This window comes from Sciurus carolinensis, chromosome 6 (assembly GCF_902686445.1).
Source record: "Sciurus carolinensis chromosome 6, mSciCar1.2, whole genome shotgun sequence".
Lineage (NCBI taxonomy): Eukaryota > Metazoa > Chordata > Mammalia > Rodentia > Sciuridae > Sciurus > Sciurus carolinensis.
The window spans coordinates 75,953,014-75,966,388 of record NC_062218.1 but is presented as its reverse complement, the minus strand read 5'-3'; the positions used below and the strand labels follow the sequence as shown (position 1 = coordinate 75,966,388).

The 13,375-nt window shown below is 36.4% G+C and overlaps 1 protein-coding gene across 1 annotated transcript in view; it reads right to left on the bottom strand.

Annotated features, from left to right (window-relative positions):
* Nucleotides 1-13,375, bottom strand: part of Adgrv1 (adhesion G protein-coupled receptor V1) — a 583,921-nt gene that overhangs the window by 90,840 nt on the left and 479,706 nt on the right. Inside the window, exon 86 of the mRNA XM_047556631.1 lies at nt 379-536. Within this exon, the coding sequence (XP_047412587.1) occupies nt 379-536 (158 nt within the window). The remainder of the gene's footprint in view (nt 1-378; nt 537-13,375) is intronic.

The window sequence follows — 13,375 nt, the reverse complement described above, 5'->3', positions numbered from 1 at the left end:
GGTTTGTTCACCTGTGAAGAAGTCTCAGAATCTCCAGGAAATGAATCGGTTTCACAGGTTGAGTGCAAGTTATTATTGCATGAGTTGAGGAAAGCTTGGGAAACAGCTCCCAGTCTGTGTGACTCATTCACATGGACATTAATACCTTTGGGAAAAAACTGGCAGCAGCAGGCCAGCCTACAGGGCCCTGAAGAAAGAGATGTCAGTAGAGTCAGAAGCACCAGAAGCAGGAGACACTGAGGAACTGAGGCTTAGCTTAAGCCTCAAAGCTAAAAGCTGAGCCTAGCGCCACTGTTTTTTAATTAAAAAATATTCACTGACATTTCCCATCACTGAAAAGTTCCCATCTCCAAAATGCAAATACAGTTCCTTTCAAACCTGCAGCGTTGGTTCTCCCTCTGAAGACGTCGTCATAGGCTTTCCACTGTGGCTTCACTTGGTAGGCATGGATGAACACCACGAACACCACCACCAGGCACATCAATGGGACAAGAGCCGCAGTAAACAAGGCTGCATAGATATTTGGAATGAAACATCTGGAAGACAGGGGAAGAGAGAGCTCAGACAACTTCAATATAAATATATTTCTCAATTCAGAATGTGTTACTTCACCACTTATACTAGTTCTTTGTATCTAGATGGTGGTCAAATCAAACCTTTGTTAGACAAGAGGCTACCTACTAAAATCTACCCATGGCTTCACAAAGTAGGATCTATGGAAGGTCCATATCCTGGAAAGCTCAGAAAACTGCAAAAAAGATCGTGGCCAAGTAAGTGTGAGAGATGCACACTGTATACATCTCAGAGATTCAAAAGATTTAAAAAGATTTTAAATCTCAGAGATTTAAAAAGGCTGTAGGAAGTCATAGAATCACGCCTGGACTCTGGAATCAGATTGGCACTGAATTCCAGTACCACATCTTAAATAATGAGTGAACTTTGCTTATTTCTTAACCTTTCTATACTTTCACTCGTCTTTAGATAAGAAGTATAATAGTATTCAAGACAGAAGTTAGCTGTGAAAATTGAATTAATTCACAAAAGCACCTAGTAAATTTTGTGTAACCCACTGTTTCCAGACTTAAATGAAAAAACGATCCCTTTCTTTCTCTCTTACACACACACACACACACACACACACACACACACAGGGCCTTATGATAGGACTAATGTTCTTTGGAATACGCTTTGAGAATCATTGATTTGCTCACTTCCAGGTTATGTTTCAAATTAGTCCATGTATTCCAGGGTAACAAGGGCTGCCGCTGCTTCTGCATAGAAGGACCGTGGGTCCTTTCTTCATGTTCCTTCCTCCTTCTTTCCATTTTCTTACTTTCTGTTTCTCCCTATTTCTTTCCTCCCTTTGGGATCCTCCTCCTGGCATGAGTCCAATTCAGGAAATAAAGGATGAAGGATCATGTAACTGCTAGGGAGTTAATAACAAAGCATTTCTTTGTCTTGCTTTTCCAGCTCCATCTTCTTGGTCTAAATGTTCCTTGGGCAGCAGGTGAGAGAAAGTGTTCTTTAAAGGCAAATCTGAGAGTTTTCTAGGACTCCACCCTGTCATATTCACAATCTTGGATTTTGAGCAGATGATAGTTTTGTCATTACTCAGCTATACATTTCCCTAAAATCCCTTTGGTCTCTCAAAAATGAAGATTATTTTCCATTTAGAAGCTATATGCTGTGCAATTGTATCTCTTATTCCTGGAGTTTATATAGAACAACATGTCCAAAGTAAACTTTATACTATATAAATATGTAATTTGGTTACAGTACAATTACCAGAAAAATGGTTTTAAAGATATGACAATTTTTACTCATGGGTCATATCATCCTCTTGTTCTTTACTAAAATTTTCCACAAAATTCTTTCTGTTACTTTATCATCATCTAAAACTGTACTTTTGGGATATGTATTCTAATACAGAACATACCTCCTAAAAGTTACAAGACTATAAATTTAATTATAAGAAATCATAATAGAAGAGTGTCTCTTCTATTTTTTCCCAAATTCTTCTCCATTTTTGATACATAATATCTGTAAACCTATATTATAATACAGCCATAAACATTGGACTTTGAGAAAACTCAAGAAAAAGAACATATAACCTATTGAGAAAAAAAACAAATTAATTTAATTTCTAAAATACAGGTAATCAGAGAAATACCCATTCACTTAGGAAAATGGTGCCTCACTTTTACATTTAAACAGAGATACATTATTATTAAAGGCCTTACTCAGTTATCACTTCCAATTAACATGACCTGTTAAATGTATTCTTTGTGTAAACAAGGCTCATTTTAACACATACTTCAAAACATACTCCGCATCTGCAAAGGGATGTCAGAATGATGAATTTCCTGGTTTTAGAATTTAATTTGGACAATACAAAGCCTTCCCTAAACACTCACCTGTATGCAGTAAGAACTGTTTCTTCTAGATAAAAGGTCCATGATTAAATAAAACAGGCCAACACTAATGGCCTTGATATTAAATACATTTCTGCCCTAAAAACAGTGTTCGCATTGCTTACACATTATTTTGTACAGTGGCTTCAAATGATATTTTTTTTTCATCTGAATGATGGATCCACAGACAGACTGGCCTAAAGCTGCTTAGATGAATTCAGATACTGATGGAGGAACACACTACCTTATGTTTTGCCTTGAAAAATGTCATCACAGTTCAATTCATGGATGATTAGTAAACCTATTATGACTTGCTTTAGGAGTATAAAGCTTTGTCCAGTATGTTAAGGAATAGGTATGACTTTCCAATACCCACACTCTCCTTTGGTCACCAATAGGGAGAAGCTTGCCTTTCTATTTGAAGAACCTGCCTAACATTTTCCTTTACCTTAGAGAACAATCCTTGGAACATCATATCCAGATAGGGATTTGACATTGTTGTTAAAGAAAAACTGTGGACTGGAATTAAACAGGTATGTCCACAGTGCCTCTTGGGAAGAAAAGGGAATTCCTTAAGTGCTATTGCTCTTAAAAATCTCCTTATAGCCCTTTTTGCTTGTATGATGACTTGACCATGATGGCTCATTGTTCAGAAAGAGGGGCAGGACAATTACCAGTTCCTGACTCTCCCTGTTTTCTCTATTTCTGCAGAGCCCTATGAGTCATGACTTCTCATGAAGAGAGGACCCCTGACACTCCCCTAACTTCATTTTCCACATAATGTGGGTCAGATCACAAAGAAGCAGGAATTTGGTCCCACAGCATGCTGGTCTTGTTGGCAGCCCCTTCTGCTGTCCTTCTTACCTAAGGCACAGTAATAAGGCAGGGCCCTCCCCATTGCCCACACCTGTCCAGTTATGCCTCCACCCATCTCTCTGGAACAAAAACCACTTGCCTTTTGTACTCTGTCTTAGTCTCTCTCACTTCTGAGACACTAACATTTGCAAATGAGGTGGGCTACAAGGGTTAAATCACAAGTACAGATAACAGACAGAGCTATCTACTTCTGAAATTCAGACCATGGAAAGAAGGTAGCACAGGCCGTGTCATTACACATCCCCAAATTATAGCTCATATTCTTAACAACTTCTTATTTTAAATTCTCACTTAATGTTTCCTTTAAAACTATTAGGCATTATTCTAATTTTCTGAGCAATATTGCCTGAATGGGATTTCTACTGGTATATAATTGAATTTACTACCTTTATTTAAAAGTGTCTAAGATAAATGAACTATATCCTACCTTTGGGGAAAAGAGTCTCACCATTCTGAATTTCTTGCAGTCTAACCAAATAAGTGATACATCCAGGTAGTTCTGAGGATTAGATCACTTAAAAGTGATGCAGTATGTTAGGAAACTGTGGATATCATGTTAGAATAATTTCTGAACTAAGGCTGGGAACAAATTCTTGGAAAAACCAAATGTGAGAAATGAGCAGACTGAATGCTATGCACACACCGGGACTGTGAAAGGAGCTGATTAACATGCTGGCAGTCACTGCTTCAGGAATAGATCTGGCAGACCCCAGAAGAGGAGATGAAGGCCATGAGGATTTGCTGTCTTATAAAAGAGTGAGGAGATTGTGTTCCTTGGAATCACCAGCTCATCTAGCTTCAAAGGACTCTGGTGACTCTTCTGGTGTTGGATGCTCTTCTGAGTTTTTGCAATCACATGACTAACTTTTGCTGTTCCCTTTTAAACTTTCATAGGTAATTTTTTTCCCCTTATTAATACCCACAGACAATGCCAATGTTTCAAAATCTTGTCAGGACTTCATTCTTTTCTCTATTTTTAGTCAAATGAAACAAGTCGGTACTGTCTCATGACCTTCAGTTCTCCCTCTTCCAAGTGTTCCCTCGGAACATTCTCAACGCCTTAGGTCACTTTCTAATTTAGTAAGATTATTACCTCCCCTCAGTATCACTTTATCCTTACTGAAATGTTTTCATTCACATTACCTAACTTGAATTTTAGAAATTTTGTGTGGGTGGCATGAGCATATTTCAATCTCTTATTCCTGTTTGAAATCAACCGAAGAAGGAGTTTAGAACCAGAGGAGAGTCCTAAACTCCACTTACAAGTCCCAGACTGCATGCTGGAAACTCCCTGTACAGGAGGTTGTGATTTGGGTTCATTTAAATTATACTTTAAAGCACAAGTTAACCCTGGCAAGTTGGAAGACAGGCAGCTGGGATATATCTGGGTTTCACAGGTAATGAAAAAGGACATAGGTAAAGAAAGACAAATAAACTTTTGTTTCCAAGATCTTCTTTGTAAATAGTTCTCGATAAGTCAGTGCTAATAGTTATGATTCATAGGCTCCTGTGCCAACCTCTGCTGGGGCAATCCATTCATGTTTCTTTCATTATAGATGTATTCATCAAAACTTACAAATTTTGCTTCAACTGACTTTTTCTCTATTTTTAGCCAGATGAAACAAGTCTTCTCCATTTGTAAAACTCTTGTCGATACCCTATTTTACTTGGAGAGTAACGGAGATAGTCTGTCAGTTTCAGTCTATAAATTCACTTAAGGTATGGTCAATAAAGCATTGATCATCATTTATTGAAAACTAGTTTCTACTTGGTGTAGAGTACAATATACCTGTTTATTGGCTTTATTAGTTGAAGAATACAGATATTCTTTATATGGAAGGTTATCCTTTATAAATAAAAAAATATAACTAAGACTAGGAAATCATAAGTCAATACTTATGAATTTAATATTCCTTTACTTGCATTCCTGACTTACATTCTTTTTAAAAATGATGCTCTTTTTAATACAGATTTTTTTATTCACCTGAATTTATGTATGTATGCATGAATTTACTTGTGTGTATGTATGTATTTCCTGGACTGTCCATAGTGACAGGAAAGGCTTAGAGAAACACTTTAAATACATTAACTTTTAAAAATGAATACACTTATGAAGACCAATGAAAAGGAAATAACAGTTTGGGTTTAACCACCTGCAAGATATGAAAATATATTTCTCTTTCTTTGTGTTGTAGAGCATACAAAAATTTTCACACCAAGGGGGCCCAACTGAATTTCCTTGAAGTCCAAACTTTAAACACAAATAATATTAAAATCAAATTGCAGATAAGCTCCACAAAGTGAAATGGAACATTAAGATAGATATGGACTTAGTGAGGGTGGAGGAGAACTATGTACAGTATTTCAGTATTTTCCTATGCTGAATGAGTTGGATAATTAAGACTATCTAAAAATTACTACTATTACCACTGTTACCAATCATTTCCTATGCATCACATATGAAATAATTCTTGCATGCATTACTACACACAAACATCATAATAATTCTATTAGCTTTATTGTGTATGTGGCGAAAATGCCACTTAAATTATAAAAGGTCAAATTGTTTGTAGTATAAACAGGCTCATTTGCCTTCACTGCTACTTCTAGAATTCTAAAATGAGTCCCACGGTTCCAGTAAAGATACATTAGAGTTAATGGTGAACTTGCTGGTGTTCTCCTTGTGGACAGAGGCTGTAATATTTTCTCTCAGTTTCTTAAGGGATTTGCACAATCAAGCCCATAAGAAATGTTTAATGATTTAATTGATTTTTAGAAATCTTTGAAAAGCATTCACTTGAAAAATATGTGTAGACAATCCTGTATTTCATGTATAGCCACCTCAATCCAAAGCCAACCAATATTTGAATATCAGTCACATATCAGTTATGATGTTGGCTATGAAGGGGCCTAAAAAGATACCCTAGACATGGTCCCTTCTATCAAGGAGATCATATTTATGATAAATGCACAGTGCTTCTGAACCCAGTCTTCTCCTTGCAGTTGTGTTCTTTCATCAGTATCACCAGCACTGCCTGGAAGCTGTTAAAAACACAGAACCTCACACCCTATCATATGCTCATTCAGGAATCAGAACCAACTCTTTCACAAGATCCCCAGGTGTTTCCTATGTAGAGAAAAAGTTTGAGAAGCACTCTGCTAGCACATGCTCGGGACATAATTCACAAATTAGTCTTCACGTCCCTTTGGCAGTGAAGTTGAGGGACTGTGTAATACCAGGAAGAACCAGAGGTTTCAGAGCCCATGGTGGTCCTGGCAGCCTAAAGGACCAGAAGGAAAGAAAAACATCAGGAAGGAAAAATGATAAGAGAAGCAGAGATTGAAGATATTAAGAAGTCAAGATGAGCAATCTGAGCTTCAAGATGAAGAAAAGAATAGAGCGTATAATAAAGTGAGAGGACACAGCAGATCTACAGAGTGGTGTGACAAGATGAGAGGGGGTGCTGGAGTGCAGTGGGTATGGATAAGAGGGGCAAATTCACTTCTACTGCATCAACTTTTGAAGAAAGAAGGTTCCTGTGCACGTGAGTGCAATACACATATTCTACACCTACCTGTGTGGTTCAAGGTTCCTGGAGGGTGACCCCTGTGCCACCTACCTTTATCTTCACACCCCCATGCACAGATGACCAACCCTGAGATGCATACCTGACTCAAAGAAGCCATTCTTTGGGCTTGCCTTTAACTTACAACTTGGGGCTCTGCTCTATAAATGGAGCTGAGACAGTTTTTTTTTTTTTTTTTTTTGGCTATTGAGAATTTGACACAGAGAGTTGCTAGTTATTGATGAGCACTAGAACTAATATAAAGTTAGGACAAATGACCATAAAGGAGTAAATACACAATGAATATTCAGAAAAAACAGATAAAGACAACAGGGAGAGGGAAAGGGTGGGAAGAGAGTTCAGATGTTCACAACAACCCAGAAATGAGGAACTCTATGGTCCCTGAAAGATAGAATATAGCTTTGGTTTCTAGCTGCTAATTCTAGGTCCTCTAAGGTCAGGGGTACCTCATTTCCTGCCTTAAATATCCATAGGAATGGCTGTGGCACACTTCTATAACCCTCCCCACCTGAACCTTAAGTAACTTCAGTAGGCTTTTATATGCAATATGATAGCCATAGTTAAACCATTGGTAGGGAGCAAGTGATAGAAAAAGAGAGTGAGCACACAACTCTCGGTTAAAAGATGTCACTCTTGACATGCAGTAGGCTATCAGTACTATGTCTACCTGTTTAAGAGCTCACTTTGTACTGTGGTTAGTGTTACTAAAGCTATGTATTGATACCCGCCTCAGAAAAAAGTCAACAATCAGGCTAATTTTTAAATACTTAATATGTACTCATGCTTATATTATTTGGAAGGATTAAGAAAAGAAAAATATGGATAAAACAGCAATATTACTTCATCAAATTAAAAAAGAACATATTTTAATTCACTGACTATTAAACTACCTAAAAATTTGAAGCACTCAGTTATACCATATACATTAAAATACCATCAGGTATTATAAATAATTAGTTCCTAGTTAAAAAGACAGAGTTGTCTATATCCCTGTATCATTAACAAGGCAAACTATATTTACGGATAATCCCAAAGATGAATAATAGACTCAAAAGTATTAATAGAAATGATGAAAACAAGTCTGCAAATCATGATACACCAAATGACTTTTCCCCCCACCCCCAAGAAACTTAAGCCTGAGCAGCCTGTTCCCTGAACAATTTGATGATACTGTTAAAATCTGTTGGACACTCTCACCAACTTCACTCTAGATAGGTTCCGGTGAATTGAACCCCTTTAGAATCTCATCCGAATAAGGTTAAGCTGTCATGTTATTGTTTGCACGTACTAATGCTCTGTGTTCTCTAATAAAACCAAACTGGTATTAGAAAATGTCACTGTTTAAGGGCATTCAAAGGTGTCCTGCCCCTACTCTTTTTCACCAAGTCTCTAAGCAGCTGGCTAAAAAATTTTTATAATCATACCATCTCCTTGTTTCTGAGAGTGGTAAAATTACAGGTCTTCATAATTCTTTTAACAAAAAATATGTTTACAGAGGTAATTATGAAATTACAAGATTTATGTTCAGAGTTTATTGATGTTCTCTCTTTACCCCATGTACTTCATCTATAGCACTGGTGGACACTGCTGCAGGTGACACTCAGACTTAAGGTTCTCGAGGGAAAGCTCATTTTGCAAGCAGGATGTAGTAGTTTCACATCTTAGGTTGATACAATTATTTATCTTAAAAATTTTATATAGAAGCAATTTTTATTCTTCATGTTTTTTAAAAATGAGATTTCTATGAACTCAAAACATTAATACCTTAGAAGAAATTGGGATTCATACAACATGTTAGCAAATTTTTTTTTTTTTGGTGGTTCCAGGGATTGAGTCTAGGAGCTTTAACAGCTGAGCCACATCCCCAGCCGGTTTTATTTTTTTATTTTGAGACCTGGTCTCGCTAAGTTGCTCAGGGCCTCACTGAGTTGCTGATGCTGACTTTGAACTTGCAAACCTCTGTCTCAGCGTCTAGAATCACTGGGATTGCAGGCATGCACCACCCTACTTGGCTGTTAGCATAAATCTTATTTCCTTTTCCTGATGAAAAAAGTTTGTAGGCTTTGAAGTGATCCCTTCCAAATACTCTTAAATAACCTTGTGTATGCTTCATTTACATTCCATGATAAATGTGAGAAAGGAAGTGTAGTTCTCTGTTTATGAGAGTGTTACCAGGGTGCACTTGATTGAGAATATACGGTTTGAGGGGTGAAAAATCTTCATAGCACTGTGATGATTTTTCAAAGGGGCAAAAATGATTTTGTAGAAGGTAATTCAACTTTTAAAAATTATTCACCATATTTTGCAGAACAGTGGCCACCTTACATTGCCCTGGAAATTAGGTCCATAAGTCCTCTGGATTACTTCTACAACATTCCTTGCAGCGTTCAACACTCGGTTGCACCCTTATCTTTGACCTTCTATCTTCATGTTGAAATTCATATTAGATTGCAGTAACTGATGCTCTTAAATGATAACTTAAAATCATTATGAAATTGTTCACTGAAGTTAGTCATCCTCTGTATAAAATATATTATATACTTCCTTAAACTCTAAGTAAAATTTAAGCATAATGTCTGAATACAGTAAGGACACTTTTAACCATTGAAAGAACAATGTGAGTGAGGTTAAAAGTTAGTCATTTTAGAGCCATTATCTCAAGTTGTAGATAATATAATTATGTCTCAACTCTAGTAACTCTGTTGCAGAGCTGATATCAATCCTGTAATACTGAATTTTAAAAAGCTTATTGACCTAATTGTTCATATTTGTGGAATATAATGTGGTATTTAAATACATAATCAATGATCAATCCAGGGTAATCGCCATATCCATTATCCATGCTAAAGTTGGATAATCTTTTGGTCCCCAAAGTGGCTGCATTGAAAGATGGTGGAACCTTTAAGAGGTGGTACCAAGTGGGAGTTCCAAGGGCAACTGGGAGCATGAGGGAGCTCACATGTGACCTTTTGAGATCTTGAGAGAGAATTGCTATAAAAGGAGCATGCTGGTCTCACCCGGCTCTGTTTCCCTGCTCCAGATACAATCTTCTTGCCCTACAGGTGCTCCCACCACTGTTATCTACCATGAGGTGAAGCAGTTAAAAGACGGCCCTCAACACAGAGCCTGCACTATGCTCTTTGGACTCTAAACCTACAGAAGTGATAGGTAAATAATCTTCTTTTCTCCATAATTAGCCTATTTCAGATATTTCATAAGAGTGATAAAAAGCTGACTAATACATACACTTACTATTTCTTTGTGGTAGGAGCATTCAAAAATGTAAATTTATGATTACACAAATGGTATGCCTTGACTCCATGTACAAATAGAGAAACAACATGTATCCCATTTGTTTACAATAATTAAAAAAAATTGGGGAATTCTTCAATATATGCAAATTAAAGAATACATTTAATTAACCAATGAATGTAAAAAAATAAGATGGAAAATTAGAAAATAGTATGTAGACTTAGCTGGAAATTCCACACAATTGTTAAAATAGTGACTGATCAGTCACATCTGGGTCTCCACCTGATATTAGAAGTTGACCAACCATGAAATGTGTAAATGCACCTTTCCTTTCTCATTTCTTCATATTATTCTATAAAATCTCATTTAAGTCATAAGAATCTCTCTTTGCTCAGAGTTCACTCTAATTATTTCAACCCAGAAGTGTAATTAAAAAATAAATTTGTTTATCTCAAAAAAAACCCCAAAAAAACAACACCTCCCTTCCAGCTATTTAGAAATATGCAACACATTGTTAAGTAGGGTCATCTAACTGTACCACAGAACAACAGACCTTTTTTCCTCCTGTTGTAAATTTGCAGTCATTGGTCAACCTCCCTCTAATCTTCCCCTTCTCTCTTCCCTCTGCAGGCTCTGGTGACCATGATTCTACTCTACTTCTATGAGGTCATCTTTTTTTAGATTTCTCATATGAGTAAGGTCATGTGCTGTCTTCTTTATCTTTACATTTCTCAATGCATAGTGTCTTATTGTTCTCTGTGGTCAACATACTGCACAAAGGGACACCAGAACTTCTAGTTCCTATCGAACTGTAACTTTAGTACCTACTGATCAACCTGTCCCCATCTCTCCATTTCCTACACTCCCAGCTTCTGGTAAACACCATTCTACTCTGAACTTCTAGGAGATTAACTTTTTCATATTCCACATGAGTGAGATCATATGGACTTATCTTTCTGTGCCTGGCCTTCTTTACTTTATGGAACGTCCTTCACTTCTACCTGTGTTGCTGCAATCAACAGAACTCCATCCTTTTTATTGGCTGTGTAACATTCTATTTTCCTTATGCATCTATTGTCAAACATACAGGTTGAATACAAATCTTCATTATCATGAATAGTGCTTCAATAAACATGGAAGTGCAGTTACCTCTTTAACATACTGATTTAACTTTCTTGGTATTTATACTCAGTAGTGAGATTGCTGAACCATATGGGAATTCTATTTCGAGTTTTTTTTTTTCCTGTTTTCTGTAATAGCTATACTAATTTACATTACCATTAACATTGTATGTTTCCATGCCACACAGCCTTGCTGTGATTTCTTGTGTGAGGTAAGATGATTTCTCATTGTGGTTTTGATTTTCATTTCCCTGATCATTAGTTATGTTGAGCATCTTTTCATATACATGTTAGGCATATATTTGTATGTCTTCCTTTGATAAAAGTTTATTTAGGTTTTTGTCAGTCTCCTAATTAGATTATTTGATGATGATGATGATGATAATGATGTAGAGTATTTGGAGTTCTTTATATATTCTGGATATTATTCCTTTGTCAGATGCATTGTTTGAAAATATTTCCATTCATTGTATAGAATGTCTCTCCACTGTTTTGATTATTTCCTTTGCTGTGCAGAAAAGGATATTTTTAATTTGAGGTAATCCCATATGTCTAATTTTGCTTTTATTGACTGAGCTTCTCAGGTCCTATCCAAAAAATTATTGCCCAGACCAATGTCATGTAGTGTTTTTCCTGTTTTTTTCAGGTGGTTCCATAGTTGTGGGTCTTATATTTAACTCTTTAATCCATTTTGAGTTGATTTTTCATAACTGATGAGAGACAGTTTGGTTTCATTTTTCTGCATGTGAACATCTAGTTTTCTCAGCACCATTTATTGAAGACAGTGCCCTTCCCCAATGTGTGTTTTTGGTGCTGTGTTAGTCAGCACCAAAATACTCAATAAGAACAATTTGAGGAAAATTTCATTTCACCCAACTTCATGGTTTTGGAGGTTCAGTCCATGTTTGATTGACTCCATTGTTCTAGATTGGAAGTGAGGTGGAAGGTGAAAGGGAATGGCCTAGGAAACTTTCTCAGCTCAGTTTGTGGTAGCCAGGAAGGAGTGGGGCGGGGGAGCCAGGGACAGATATAATCCAAGGAAATGCACCCAGTGACCAACTTCCTCCAGCCACATCCTACAGTTAGCATCCAGTAATCCATTCAAATTATTAATCCATCAAAGGGATTAATCCACTGTTGAGGTTATAGCTCTCATCATCTAATCATTTCCCCAGTGAACATTATTGCATTGCCTAATACATGAGCTTTTGGGGGACATGTTATATCTAAACGTTAACAGATGCCTTTGTCAAAAATCAGTTGGCTGTAAATATGTAGAGTTATTTGTTTCTCCATCCTATTCCATTGGTTTATGTTTGCTTTTCTGCCAATGCTATGCTATTTTGGTTATTACTGCTTTGTAATATATTTAGAAGTGAGATAGTATAATGCCTCCAGCTTTATTCATTTTTTCTAAAGATTGATTTAGCTATTCAGGGTCTTTGCATATTTCAGGATTGCTTTTCCATTTCTGTGAAGAATGTCATTGGTACTTTGATGGGGGTTCCATAGAATCTGTAGATTTTTTTGGTAATGTGGATGTTTTAACATTAATAATTCTTTCAATCCATGAACCTGGGATGTATTTCCATCTATTTATGTTCTCTTGAATTTCCTTCATTAATGTTTCATTGAATAAATATTTAAGGAGGTTGATATTTTCTGAGTCGTGGTAAGTACATCAAAAATACATTCTAAAATGTCTAAATGCTCTTAATATGCTCAGCGTGTGTTTTTTAAAGTTGATTTGTGATGATACTATTAATTGTTACTTACTTGTCATTTTATATGCTCTGCAATGTTACAGTTATGAGTTCCTAACTCCTTCCTTAAAATATCTTGGAGCAAGAAAAATGCAAGGTAACAATGAGAGAACATTATAAAAATCCAATAATACACTGCCAATATGTGAAGGATATCTAGGGAATGCTTAAAAGTTTAAGAAAAATGGACCAAAATGCCTGGGGAAAACTTGAGATAGATATCATGGATTAATTTCAAAAGAGAAAAGTAAAACTGGAAATAAAGGAGACAGAGGCCAAAGTTCTATCCACTTCATGGGAAATTCTCAGTATTGAGGGGGAAACAGTATACTTTATTTTCCTTGAAGCTTTAAAATCTTAAAGCT